The following is a 15,356-nucleotide window of genomic DNA, read 5'->3' on the forward strand; positions in this document are numbered from 1 at the left end:
CAAATGTAATGAAAACTGCATCCATTCTCCTACAGTTTTTAATTTTTTTCCTAAATGTCAAAACTTTAAGGAATGCTCCCCAGGTTCTTTATGTAAGTATTTTTTGCCATGTAAATCATCAGAGGTAAGTTGTAATCATCCCTTTGACAAGTTTTAGGAGGTTCTCTGTTATATTTTTTATTTTGCCTCTGAGAATTTAGCCAACCTCTCTATTTTTGTTATTTTAAGTAAATAACTCTTTCAGTATACTTTCACAAGGAGTCACTTACCACTACTCTTCTCTCCTTCCTGGACAATACCTTACTAGATAGCAAACAGTGAACCTCTTTTATTGTTCTTTAGAGTACAATCCAAGTATTTATTCCTCAGAACATCTAGTTCCCTCCTACTCAAGAAGAGCTGTAAATGTATTTATTAGATCTTTCCTTATTCCTCTGTATGGCATTATTTTATTCTACAACTTCTTGGCATAGGTGAGAATTCATTTTTGCTTCTTAAGATTATCTGGCATGTATCTCATCCATGATCAATGTATTTATTATTGAATCAGTAAGCTCATTCCTTCTTTAATGACTCTATTGATTCAAAGTTTTTCCTTTTATTAACTTCAGATTTGCCTGCTTGTGTCCTTTGCCCACTGGTACTGGTACTATCCCACAAAGTGTCAAAATTCAGTTTCATTTCTCACAAGAGTATTTCTGATTTTCTGCAGTCTATAAGCACAGGTTTTTTTTTTTTTAATTTTAAACCCTTAACTTCTGTGTATTGATTTATAGGTGGAAGATTGGTAAGGGTAGGCAATGGGGGTTAAGTGACTTGCCCAGGGTCACACAGCTGGGAAGTGTCTGAGGCCGGATTTGAACCTAGGACCTCCTGTCTCTAGGCCTGGCTCTCAATCCACTGAGCTACCCAGCTGCCCCATATAAGCACAGGTTTTTAAAAATAAAATTGGCTCTTTCTGTTCTTAAAATGAGGATTTTGGAATAGTTGGTAATTCTAAGTTCTCTTTCCATTCAAACATTCTACAGTTTTTATTTACTGATTGTTTGTTTTTGCTTATCACAGGGTACCACCATAATTCCATTACTGACTTCTGTTCTGAATGATGATGAAGAATTCCCCAATCCTCATCAGTTTGACCCAGATCATTTCCTGGATGAAAGTGGCAACTTTAAGAGGAGTGACTATTTCATACCTTTTTCAATAGGCAAGACAAGTTTATCTAACTTTGTGCATCTAAGATAGATCAATAGCTCAGAAACCTTGTGTTTCAAACCTGCTTTTGTACTCATTCATTGTCTGTTTTATCATGGCTAACTTATTTAATTTCGCTAGCTTTCAGTTACTTTATATATAAAAAGATAGTGTTGAACTAGATGGCCATTTTGGTCCTTTCAAGTTTTAAATGCAAGGAGTTGGGTAGGACCCTAGGATATGATATCTCTGGTTCTCACTGGGTCATGATTCATCAACTGAATCAACTGGAATTCAAGTTAGTTTTCTGACATTCTAAAAAAGACAGAAATGAGATGGCCACACTGTTCTGAATCCAGAATCACAACATAAGACCCCCAATATTAAAGAGTATCTTCGCGATCATCCTCAAACAAAAGCTATTTCTTTTTTTAAAAACCCTTACCTTCTGTCTTAGAATCAATTCTTTGTATTGGTTTCAAGGCAGAAGAGTGGTAAGAGCTAGAAATGGGGTTAAATGACTTGTCTATGGTTACACAGCAAGAAAGTGTGTGAGGCCAGATTTGAACCTAGGATTTACTGTCTCTACACCTGGCTCTCAGTTCACTAAGCCTCCAAGCTGCCCCTAAGACCTCCTTCTTAGGTCTTCCAGGATTTTATGCCAGCATGGTACAATTTTCTACGTTATCAAGCCCAGGAAGAGGATGGAGTTATTTTGAAGGCCCATAGTTTATTATCATGGATACCCAAGGACTAATCTTAGAGTTTACAGTTTTGTAGAAATGTGACTTCTGAATAGGGCATTAATATATGGAAACCCCTTCTTAGTTACATACACTTTAATAAAGATGTATTGGCACAGAATTAGAGATGATGGTCTGTCTTGTTCTTTGCCCTTCAATTCTTCAGGAGACCAACTTATTATCTCATCATGGTAGTGACAGCCAAGTTTGGGGCTGCCAGAGGTGAAGGTTTGCAGGTGGCTAACAGTCAATGACATTGTGGCCCCCCAGACCATGCCATGTTCAAATGGTTCTAATATCTGAGTTAGAGTTTTGGTTGAATAGTTAAGATATGTGGCTGTATGGCCACTGAGTTTGGAGTATTGTCAACTCCAGAGGTGTTTTCTATCCAAGATGGTGGCAAGAAATACCCAAAGAGAACTTTTATCATTCTTTTCTCATTTTCCCCCAGTGCAGTTAATCTTGGTAGCCCCAAATCTAGTCCTTGGGAGTATAAATGAGTGACTATTTTCTCTCTATAGGCATAGTTTAATTTCCTCTGAATATCAATAACAGGATTTACCCTGGCTCAGGAAGATTGATTTAGAGAGAGGAAGTTACTAGAGGGGTCTTCCTTCTCTGTAGGGAGAAAACATTTTTCAAATACATCAAGGACAAGAGAGGAAAGGAATGGATATACTTGTTTTTAACTATTGCTACTGAGTGTTAGTGGGCTATCTCTAAATCAGAAGAAGTAGTCTAGATTATTTATGAGTTTAAGAATATCAAATCTCTGTATTTGTCTTTTTCAGGAAAACGGATGTGCCTTGGTGAGGGCTTGGCTCGAATGGAATTATTTCTGTTTTTTACTACCATCCTACAGAATTTTACCTTGAAACCTCTCATTGACCCAAAAGAGATTGACACCAATCCAGTTGCTAATAGATTGATCAAAGTACCTCCCCCCTATAAGCTCTGTTTCCTACCTTCCTAAAACATGTGAAGGGCAACATCTGGTTCCAAGTTCTTTTGTCTCCCCATGTAATCCAAACAAGTTGTATTCATTATTCCCTTTCTGGCAATGAAAATTCTCTATGATTTCAGCTCAATATGCCTTTCTAGCCTAATATAATATTCCCCTTGATTTTTGCTAAAGCAGATTACTTGCCACATTTCAAAGAAATTCCCTGTTCCTGAAATATTTCCTTTCTTTTTAGTAACTGTACTGGTTGAAATCATGCCTGTCCTTCCATTAACAATTCATATGCCATATCTCTATGATATCCTTACTATTTTTTGTCTGTACTAACAATTTAAGATTGCATTATATACCTACTGTGTTTTTATAGTTGATTAATGTCTCTAGATACTCCTCTAGGAATACAAATATTTTTCAAAAGTTCATTATGTTATCTTAATCTTGCTTGTTATGCTCTCACCATTAATAAAGAACAAAATCTGTTAACATATCAAGAAGAGAACACGCACAGTATTTTCTGATTCTTTGTCCACAGATGAAAAACTTAATGATTCTTCCAATTGTTTTTGGAAGCAATAGTTTTATCCCTAGAAATCTAGTATAGTGACATCCTGACACTTTTCCAACTTAAGTCCCTCACTCTATAAAATGCTACTGGGAAGAGATACCTTCATTTACTCATCATGTTATACTTTCAAAATATACACAATAGTCTGGTTTTCTTTTTTTGTCCCAGAGTCTGCAAAATAAGGATTGCACATGTTATTATAAGTATTTAAAAGGTCCTCCCAAGTACCAATGAAAAAATACTCCATAAAAAATGAAAATGAAAAAAATGGTCTAAATCACTTTTGGTTAGAGAAATGCAAATTAAAACAACTCCTTTTGTGCTTGCTGGGTAAGGGCTAAACAATATAATAAAACTGAGCATTCTACCTAAGTCAATTTATCTGTTAAGTGTCATACCAAATTACTGAAATATTATTTCCTAGAGCTAGAAAAAATAATAAAATTAATCTGGAAGAACAAAAAGTCTGGAATATCATGGGAATTAATGAAGAAAAAAATGAAGAAAACAGGCCAGTGACAGCGATTCTCAAGCCATGTTATAAAGCAGTAATCATCAAAACAATCTGGTACTGGGTAGGAAACAGCTTAGCGTATTAATGAAAAAGGTTAAAAAACCAACACTCAGTAGTTAATGATCACAGTGACCTAGAATTTGATAAGACCTGAGATCCTAGCTATGGGGGGAAGAACTCACTTTTTGACAAAAACTGCTGGGAAAAATGGAAAACAACATGGCAAAATCTAGGTATAGACCAACATCTAGGAGAGTGCTACCTCTCCCATCTATCTAGTGGTTACAATTTGCTATAATCATTAATTTCTCAAGTAGGATTTTTACCTTCAAAGATCCATTTCTTCCGTTCATTTTCCTGTTGGTTGGAAATTTCTCCTTGCTGGCCAGTGATTCAATGTTTAGTAGTCTAACTCCTATATTTGTGTCTTGTTTCTGGACAATGGGATTGTTTGGAATATGTTTTCTGGCAATTTGACAAGTCTTCTCCATCTCCTCTATGAATATGTCAAAAAGAAATATTGTTAAATATGCTACTGATATTTCCGTCCATTGTGTCGAGGTATTGCTTAGATCCCCTAGTCTGGTAATACTGAAAAGAAATTAGGTTAGGCTTGCAAGATTTACTTGTGATGAACCCATGCTGACTCCTATTGATCACCCTTTCTTAGTACTCACAAATCAACCTCTGTTAAAGGTAGCAAGAAATGGAATAACTGAGAGATGATTCCACACTGTTTAGGACATTGAGGCTTTTGTCTTACCAAAGTGATTTCTCTTCTTGGGTAAAAGCACAGTTATGTTTGTTAATGTTTATATTGGAAAAGGTTGAGTGGCAGGCAATAGATACATAAGGTTAGAGAATTTGCCACAAAAATGGTTGCTATCAGCCACCAGTAAGTCAAAATTACTTCATTCTCTAAGGATAATGATAATCCAAAATGCTGAACCTTTGAAAACCAAGCAAAGAGCAGCAAAGTCAATGTGGGTCAAAATCAGTGTGAAGGAAATTTATCTGCTTTTTGAAAGTCTTAAAAATTATAATAATCTGGCTACAAGTCACCTTTCTTATACTACTAGAGTAAAAATTGGGCCAAAAATGAGTCTTGTGATTTTCTATGAGCTACAACCTGGAAAGACCTAGAGATGGGAAGTCTTGGGTTCAAGTCTGGCCTTAGACATTTCCCACCTGTGTGATTTTAGGCAAGTCACTTAACCCCCGTTGCGTAGACCTTGTGACTCTTCCTCAGAACTGATACTTAGTATTGATTTTAAGACAGAAGGTATGAGTTAGAAAAAGAGGAGTCACTATTTTTATTTTAGTTTTTATTTATTTAATTCCAGTACCAAATTTACACATAAGTTTTCCATGGTTATATGATTGATGCTGTCTCCCTCCCTTTTACCCTCCCTCTTCCCAGAGCTGACAAGCAATCCCACTGGGTTATACATATTTCATCACTCAAAACCTATTTTCATTTCATTCATTTTTGTAATAGAGTAATCTTTTAAAATCAAAACTCCAAATCGTATGCCCAAATTACAAATGATAAATCCTATATTTTCTTCTGCATTTCTACTCCAAGGTATTGCTGTTAGTAGCAGTCTATTATATTTGATCATCCCACAATGTTTTGGTTACTGTGTATAATGTTCTGGTTCTGCTTATTTCACTCTGCATAAGGTCATGTAGGTCTTCTGAGTTCTTTCTTAAATCATCCAGTTCAACATTCCTTACAGAATAATAGTATTCCATAAGCATCTATTACCACAAATTGTTCAGCCATACCCCAATTCAGGGACATCCCCTCAGTTTCCATTTTTTTTTTTTTGGCCACCACAAAAAGCAGAGCTATACATATTTTTGTGCAAACAGATCCAGCCCCATTTTTTTTTTATCCCTTTGGGATACAATATGCAGGAATGCATTTTATAAAATCCTTTGGCCATAATTCCAAATTGCCTTCGAGAATGACTGGATCAATTCACCACCCAGTCAGCAATGCATTAGTGTCCTAATTTTGTCACATCACGTCCAATATTTATTATTTTCCTTTACTGTCATATTGGCAAATCTGTTAGGTGTAAAGTGGTACCTCAGAGTTCTGATTTTCATCTCTCTAATCAGGAGGGTTTTAGAAAACTTTTTGATATGCTTATTGATAGTTTTGATTTTATAATCTGAAAATTATTTTTGTATTGGGTATTTGTATTACTGTTATGCAACTCTTCTAAACATTATCCAAAACATAGAATAGAATTTTTTTTCCTCTTTTTAATATAATTTGAAATAAAATTCTTTAAAAATCTACCATTGATAGGGGGCAGCTGGGTAGCTCAGTGGAGTAAGAGTCAGGCCTAGAGACAGGAGGTCCTAGGTTCAAACCCGGCCTCAGCCACTTCCCAGCTGTGTGACCCTGGGCAAGTCACTTGACCCCCATTGCCCACCCTTACCAATCTTCCACCTATGAGACAATACACCGAAGTACAAGGGTTTAAAAAAAAATCTACAATTGTTTTCCATCTCTAATCACAAACTATTAAAATCATTTAATACATAATTTTCTTTGGAAGAATACCAACGGACCCTGAACCTTAATAATCCTTCAGAATTCATTGATTGTTTCTTGAGGAAAATGGAGTAGGTATAATATAAATAGAAGATCTCAATCTCAGTTCTTATGGGTTGTAATGGGGATAATTTGAGGAAAGGTGTGTGGTACAAGGGAATTTCGAAAGGAGGTTATCAGGGATTTATTAAGATAGTAAATCTAGGCTACAGGTAGGCTGGAATAAGGAGATTCAGGATATAATAGGGCTGAAGTCAGGAGTTTAACACTGAAGTAATAAGATCTTCAGGGAGAGGGAGAATTAATCTAACAGGCAGATACAACAGGGCTTATATACCAGGACTCAGACTTAAACACAGGCTGAGGGAAATAGACTAAACTGAAATTAACAACAGGCTTAGTTAATTTCACAGGAAAGGACTTGTTTTGAAGTTACACCTTCCTTCAAGCTGGATACCCGGCTTCCCTTCAAGCCCAGAGTATGTTAGTTCTTTCCCTCTTCTTCCCTCTCTTAATAACTAACTGATGTTGTACCCAAATTTTAATACCTAACCCAGGTTCATGGCCGAAGGAAGAATCACACTGACAATGCAATATGCAAGAAGAGGCTCATTTTTTACTAGCAATAATAGCGAGGGTCGCTAGGCAGAGAGGAGTGCCTGAAATACCCCTTGGAATTCTTAGCCAAGAGTTTATATAGAAATGTTTGGGGAAGGGGGTTGGTACATACATAATTATCAAGGTAGTTTCAGGGACAGGTGGTCAGGAAGCATCTGGGGGGTGAGGGGGTTTCAGGGTCAGGGGTCTGGAGGCATTTGGTAAATATACATTAAATAGGCAAATATTGTTAAGCAGGCAAACATAGACAAACATTTCTCAAGAAGGTTAATATTCATCAGATAAGATAGCTTCAGTTTTAGGTTTATGATAGGGGGAGATAAGGAAGACTGTGCTGGGAAACCTTGGGGGCTGGGGGTAGCTTGCCCAGGCCAGAAATAGTTCAGTAGACTGCCAGACTGATTTTTAAATCCAACACTGACAAATTATGCTAATAAGTCTGTTAAAACACAAAAGGGTTTATTATCTTTAAAGGTTGATGTGTCAGGAAAGTGGATCAAAGGAAACCCTAACAGTTGTCTCAGGAACCTCAGGTGGGGGAAGGGAGGCAGAGATGAAGTCTGAGTAAGGACCAGCCTTTAACTCAGCTTACAAAATGCTATTGCTATCTAAAGGGAATAAATGATGACTGACTAGTTTCTTTATATCTAATATTGTCAATATAATTAACCCTTCACAGATTTGAACTCCTCTCTAATTACTCTCCTTATTAACTCGACAGACATATAAGGTAAGGGAGGGAAGGTAGGAAATAATATTGGGAAGGAAGATATAAAGGTTTTATCCAAAATAACAATTTCTCAAATAAATATTTCAAAGCTAGGCTAAATTTCAATACTACAGATAGGTAAGGAAGCAGCTTGGCTGGTCTGACAACCTCCCTCCATGGGAGACCCAAACCAACTGAACTTTTCCCTTAAAATTCCAAACCCCTAACTGCTTTCAGAACTCAGCCAAAGCTTGAAAAAAATTATATGACCCCCTCTCTCTATACTACAGGGTTAAATGGCTTGTGTAATAGAGGCTGTTTTCCCAGTAATACCCTAATTTACAAACATCATTGTAAATATTCTTCTATTAAATGTAATGTGTATTGAGCAATATATGGAGCAGACAGAAGAATAAGAAGCTGGGGTATTAGCACTAAAGGAATTTCCAATTCAAGAGAACGAAAAAAGTACATGTAATTACAAGAGAAAAATTATCAGGCATGCCTAAGGAAAGTAAAATGATAAAATAGATTATAAACTGGAGATTTAAATGAGGAAAGAATTTGGAATAAAGGAGAAATATGACATGGTGGGAAGATGACTTAAAAGGGCATTTGCCTTCTTTGCCTTCCTAATACTCCCCACAAATAACCAAAAACAACTCCATAGCATTGATGCTAAAAGTGGCAAAGACAGACAGGAATCAGGGAAGAAAATGAAGAGCCAGGGACAAGAAGGTAAGATTTCTGATTTTCCTAACCTCAGGCCCAGCATGGCAGGCTGTAGAGACAGGAACAAAGCAGAGTATGGAATCAACAAGATAGCTCCTGAAGCCAGGATCCACAACCTCACTTTTTTTGCTGAGCCCAGGAGTTAGGTCCAAGAAAATATCACTGGAATCAGCAGGTCCTGGGAGTAGCTGTGCCAGGGGCAGCAGCCTTGCTGGCCCACACTTGGGGATTACAAAAGCAGACAGCATAGAGTCTATAGGCACCAGACTTTAAGGCCAGGACTTCAAGGTTCTGATGACTTTGGCAAGGAACTTTGGAGACCCAACAAACTCAGAGTGGCCTCTTGCTCTATCCTGTGCTATAGAAGTGGGAGAGGAGATGTAAGGAAGGAGCGCACACCAGCAAGTGTGGTTGATGAGGGACTGGGGCCTCATGAGCTGTCATCACTCCCAGGTAAATGGGGACCCTTGCTGGTGCCATAGGGGGAGGTATCCTGTCTACCTGTAGTGGCAAAACTGTTCACCAGCTCTTTTTTGGAGCAACTGAGATCAGTTGTGGATTACATTAGGTGCTGGACTATAAAAACTGGAATAACTAAGAAGGGTCCAGCAGGGGTGGGAGGGAACACATAAAAATCATAAAACCTGAGATAACATACCCCATCTTTGCTAAGTTTCATAGCTACTGGGTTAAGGAAGAAATGGTATAAGCAAAAAAGAAAAAAAAACAATTTTTGGATATTCTGTAGCTTTAGGCAGGCTTAGTGTTTTTTGTTTTTATTTCCAATATTTTAATTTAACTTGGAAAATTTTTCATAGCTGAGTATTTTTTTATATTTCTTTTAAAATGTTTTTAGATCATTTGAAAGGTGGTAAATCTGGATTAAGTCAATCTAAAATGTTCTTGGATCCTCAGGAATTGATGGAATTATTAAAATCCAGAGTCTATGAAAGGTAGGCTTTTATTTTGTTTTTTAAAAAAATCTTTAAAGTTACATTTCTCTATATGATATTACATGATATATATATATTTCTCTTTAGGGAAGTAAAAGGAGAAAGGGAGAAAGTTATCAGTGATAAAGATTTAGAATTGTTTCTGGATCAGAGTGACCAGTTCTCATTTGCCATGACACAGAGGCCTTTGAGATTGAAGTGATTATCTAAAACATCTTGTTTAGCTAGCAAGTGCACTAGGAGTGATTAGTGATTCTCAGTGTAGTGCAATGTGAAAATGTAAGTAAGTTACTTTTTACCTTTGCAGCTGACCTTTGAATAGTATACACTGAGTAGCTAATCTTTTTCAAATTTACCAATTGGTTTTATTATAGTTGTGGTTATAGTTTACTCTTTAAGTCTAAATCTTGAAAGGAAATTCTGTGCATCTTTAGAGGTTTTTAGCACAGTCATGGAACAGAGTACATTATAGCTTTGTGATCTTTTGTACTCTATTAGATCAATCTCTGAATTGGGATTCAATCTCTGAATTGGGATGATGAGGTAGTGTGTTGAGTTTTTAGTTCTCTACTTCTGACCTTATTTGCTCCTCAACTATAGGCTTTTTTATCAGTTTTACTCTAATTTAGCAATAATTGAAAGGAAAAATAAGGTAATATTGAATTCTCAAAGGGAATGATGCTGTTTTTCTCATCGTTTTGACTATTTGTTAGATTAGCAGTAATAGTGCAGCATAGATATAAACTGGCACCATATCTTAATCCTGTCTTATTCACACTCTGATTGACAAGCTTTTTTTAAAAGCATTTACCTACTAAATCCCAAAATCAACATTATGCATTAAGGATACAAACAGAAAAAGAGAAACAATTCCTACTCCCAAAGAGATTAACCAGGATAATTTATCTATTGATGGTGAAGACCTTATGTTAGAGGGAAGAATCTCTGGCAGTTAAGATTTTCAAATGAAGTGAAAAATAATAGAGGTATCATAGATAATGAAAATGTACCATCCTCATGTTATTATCCACTTCTGCTGTAACAGATTCAGTCAATCAGAATTTATGAAGTGCTTGCTGTGTATCAGGCTGTGCTAAGTAGCTGGTAATACAAAGAAAGGCAAAGACATTCTCTGATTTTGAGGAATTCATAAGATCATAGGGGGAGATAACATGCAAACAGTTGTGTACAAACAAGATATAGACAGGATAAATTGGGGATAATCTCAGAGGGGAGGCACTATGATTAATGAGGACTGAGAAGCACTTCTTGCAGAAGATAGCATTTTTGCTTACAGAAATGGAATCCAGAGAAACCAGGAAACATTATTGTAGTTGAAGTCAGGATATGGATTCAAATCCTGGTTCTAGTATTGTGATAATTAGAATAAATCTACACTGCCCATCTTTAGATTTAATCACCAAAGATGAGAGCAGCTCTAATTCTGGGAGGGAGGTAACCCATGTGTGCTAGAGTGGGTGATGTATCAGAATCAACTGACTGCCCCCTAGGCAGTTCTATGAGAAGAATCTATTGTGATTGGACACACAAACTAGGGGGAAGGCACAGAAAGTGACGCATAAGTGACCCCTTTAAAAGGAGAAGGTCTTCTGCTGGAGGGGAGCTGCTAGTGAAGAGGGCGCCTGCTGAAGGAGCTCTTCTGGTCCATGGAGGAGTGCTGGCTGGAATGCAAAAACCTTGGTGAGTTAAAAGACTCACTGAATCTTCTTGAACTTCTCAAGGAACTTCTTTTAATAGGCTTTTTGAATGAAGCTTTGCTTCATTCACCTCCAGGCCTCTGGCTCTCTGACTCTCGCCTGAGGGTTAATTAGATCTACCTGGATTAATTAGAGGATCTTAGTAATTTACCTACTGTGTTAGAATCTTATTTCCTCATTTTCTCTCTCTCTTCTCAATTGTAAATAAACTTTCATAAAGTCAATTTTGACTTGAGGTTATTCCTAAATTGGGGAGATTTCCCTTGGTGACCACCTTTTAATATATTGAACCCCAAACCCCCATTTCCCCCCTTACAGTATTTAGTATTTATGTAATCTTCAGTGCCCTGGGCTGAAGTCAGGAAATGTATGTTCAAATCTCACTCCTGATATTTTCTAGGTGTGTGACTGTAGCCCATTCTCTTTCTCTTTGGGTTCTAGTTTCCTTATTTTTTAAATGGAGCTATAGCATTTTATTGCTATCACAGAGTCATTGAGGTGAAGCATTTTTAAAACTGTTAGTTGTTCCCTTGGGGTATTATGTGTTGTGAGTGATTATTGATGAGAAAGATGAGAAGTGAATTAGAAAAATTTATTTTTCTCTATATGGAAGGTAACCAAATGAATGACACTAAGTATATATGTTGTCACCCACAATTGTTACTTAGCACTTAGTAAGCACTTCAGATAAATGATGAACTGCATCCCACATTTATTAACAGTGTTTTCAAATTTTTTTTGTTCATAGTCTCTTAAAAGTTAAAAAGAAATTAGTATTCATTCTCTGCCTCTTTATATGTACACACACAAAATTATATGTATATATAGTATATACTAATAATATAATATACTAATCATGTACATTATAAAACATAGTAATAATGTGATTTGTAATTCAAAAATCTAGTTCTAAGAATTTTGGTACTTGAATTTAATGGCTGCCATAAATGAAAAAGACACTTCACAAACATCCAAATATAAATGGTTGCACCAATCATGTAAAGATTTTTATCAAAATTTGAGCAGTAAATTTTCATCTTTGTGGAAGGGCATGTTCCCTTAATTTCAGGTCCACATTCCAAGTCCTGTTCCACATGGAGAGCAGGGGGTACCAAAAGGAAAGTTAGCAAAATGGGCAGGTTCTTGATTTTCATGGTGTTGGATGAATGGCTTTATTCTCCTTCTAGGCTGGGTGGGTGGGGAGTCCGGTAGGGTAACAGGGAGTTAAGGGTCTTAGGAAAGTAGCATTGTAAATCTGAAAGTACCTTTTTTTGTTTGCTACTTAATATCCAAGCCTACTGATAATATCATTCACTATGTTTTACTTCTCGTTAGCTGCTGCTATGTCTGCTTTTCTCAGACTCCTTGCTGAGACTCCTCACAGTACTTAGTGAGCCCCATTTGTTCTGGGATTTTGGGGAGAAAAGGGCTCTACTGCTTCAGGGGAGGTAAAATAGGGTTTAGACTAGTATAGTAGTTATGCCTTTGTTGCTTTTATATATTCTGGGATAGAAGAAAAGAATGACAAAGTGAATTTAGGAAATCTCTTCCTCTATTTGTGAATGCATGTGATTTTTTTACAGTATTCACAATTTTCAAATGGCTGGGAAAATTGATTCAAATGTCTGTAAATGCTGAAGTTAGAAAACATTTAGCAGTTTTCAGTAGAATACAAATTCATTTAAAAACATGATAATAATTGTACTATGAATATATTGCTTTAGAATATAATGTTTTTGGTTAAAGTTCTGATATCTATGTTTCTTTCATAGATCAAATGAATGCCTCTGTGCCAGTTAAAGAGAAAGTGGGAATTTTCAAGGTTTTAGAAGACTTAGATGCTGAATGTATGTTCTGAATCAGGATGTAAAAGATTGCCTCAAAGTGGGTCCTTATTCACATAAAGTGATTTACTTGTTGGTTTTGAAATCTGGTTAATCTATTCATGTTTTAGTTTTCAGTTATTTGTAACAGCTTACATTAACAGGTGCAATCAGTTTTAATAGATGGTAGCTTTCTGAGCCTTGATAAGAACAAAAGAAAAAAAATGTTAGATTCAGGTTTTCCTGTAACTTTTTAGTTCTAGTAATGTTCTTGTTAAAGGTCATTGTATACTTAAAACATTGCCAGATTTATACAGTCTTCCTCTGGAAGTTTTTGCATGTCTTTCTGCATTTCCCCTCATACCTGCCCCAGGAATACAGTTTATAGATAATTTTGCTTCAATTATGGAGTCGGGATAGAATGGGAAGGAGGGGGAGATTGGTAATATGGTTTATTTTGTTTTATAAGCAAAATTGTATAATTTTAGTGTTCATTGCTATAACCTGTTTTTCCAAATAAATGTTCATTATTGTAAGATGACCAAATCAAGTTCTTTTCTTAGGTAGTGGGTCATGTGAAATATTATTCATTGTAATGGTCCTGTGATAGGTCCTAGGATCATACCTTCAGTAACAAAGCTCACTTCTGGTCAAGGAAACAGAATAAATAGACTGATATTGACTATTTGGGGAGGTGAAAAGAGGCCTTGAGAATGTAGAAACAGTGATTGGTTTTGTAATTATATTTTACTTCAAAACATTTTTGACCATATGTTTGGTATGGTCTTAATTTGTCAATATCCCTTCTATCTTCCCTATCCAATGAGCTATCCTAGGTAACAAAAAAGAGAAAGGAAGGGTTAAAAAACAATTCAGCAAAACTAACCAACTCGTTAATCAAACTTGTCAGCATGTTCAGTGTACCTCAGAGCTCTCAAACAGAGTCTACAACATTCCTGAGTTCAGTGTAAACCAGATTAAAACATGACTGGAAATATTTAATGAATAACATTGTAATAAAACGGTATTACATTTAAGAACTTGTCTATGTGGCCTTCCATATTCAAAATGACCATATGTATGAATTTCTGTTTCTGTTTGAATTTGATAGCACACTTCTACCCACTATTCATTTGTTCTTCACAAAAACCTGTTGGGAGCCAAACAGAAATAGGGTCTTTGATAGGGCCTTTTATCTGGATCCCCATCAAGATTGAAAAGGCTGATACAGCTCTGTGATTGATCCTGGTGACCTGAGCCTGAAAGGCTGGGCCTTGATTTGAATGTCTAATCCAAAATAATTGACCCCTCCCAGAGGCTCCTTTTATGATTGGAAGTCATTGAGGGAGAGTCTTTAATACATATTTTAATCTGGACCCCATCAAAAGATCAATGACAGATAAGACTGTGTATTTGATCTTTCTTCCCTTCAAGTCAGGAAGCAGACAGGATGGCTTTGTCTAAGATAAAAATCTACACTCTTCATTTTGATTCCTTTTATGATCCACACCTTTTCTTATTGGAAAGCATTATAATCTGATTTTCTAGAATAGCTTTAAGTTTTTAGTAAACCAGCACTTAATGAGTTAACAGCTTTTTTTTCACTCAGCAGAGGACAGTTGCAGCTATGGGTATATCTCTCTTACTGCTCAGAAGTCCCAAGGTCATGGAGTGACAGGCTCAGACAAAATTCCACTTTAGATAAAGTGAGGCTCTTTTTTAACCTTGGGATTTTTTCTTATCCAGGCATGATCTTCATAGGAGAAGACTTTGTAAAACTACATACCAATCATGATGTAATTCTGTAACTTTGGCATGTCTGCACAGCTGTAAAACCCCATTATACTTTGTGAGAAATGATTCTTTTGAAAATGATATAAATAAAGAAAGCTCAGAGGCTTTTAGAGCAGCCATGAGCTAACAGCAGCCCCCAGTATCTGCTTCATTCTTTTTTTTTTTTTTAAACCCGTACTTCGGTGTATTGTCTCATAGGTGGAAGATTGGTAAGGGTGGGCAATGGGGGTCAAGTGACTTGCCCAGGGTTACACAGCTGGGAAGTGGCTGAGACACAGCTGGGAAGTGGCTGAGGCCGGGTTTGAACCTATGACCTCCTGTCTCTAGGCCTGACTCTCACTCCACTGAGCTACCCAGCTGCCCCCTCTGCTTCATTCTTTCTCACCTAAACAGTCACCTCCAAGACAGACCCCTGGAGATGTTGAATAGCTTTGAATAGTGTGGCTGCACTTTTTCTAGGGAC

At 36.6% G+C, this 15,356-nt stretch overlaps 1 protein-coding gene across 4 annotated transcripts in view; it reads left to right on the forward strand.

Annotated features, from left to right (window-relative positions):
* The window catches only part of LOC123238230 (cytochrome P450 2C19-like), a 406,797-nt gene extending 403,887 nt beyond the window's left edge, over positions 1–2,910 (forward strand). For all 4 annotated transcript variants that reach the window (XM_044665708.1, XM_044665709.1, XM_044665707.1 and 1 more), the window contains 2 exons: positions 1,066–1,207; positions 2,729–2,910. In XM_044665708.1, the coding sequence (XP_044521643.1) occupies positions 1,066–1,207; positions 2,729–2,910 (324 nt within the window). The remainder of the gene's footprint in view (positions 1–1,065; positions 1,208–2,728) is intronic.
* The last annotated feature ends 12,446 nt before the right edge of the window (positions 2,911–15,356 follow it).

This window comes from Gracilinanus agilis, chromosome 2, assembly GCF_016433145.1.
Source record: "Gracilinanus agilis isolate LMUSP501 chromosome 2, AgileGrace, whole genome shotgun sequence".
In the NCBI taxonomy this organism is placed as follows: domain Eukaryota; kingdom Metazoa; phylum Chordata; class Mammalia; order Didelphimorphia; family Didelphidae; genus Gracilinanus; species Gracilinanus agilis.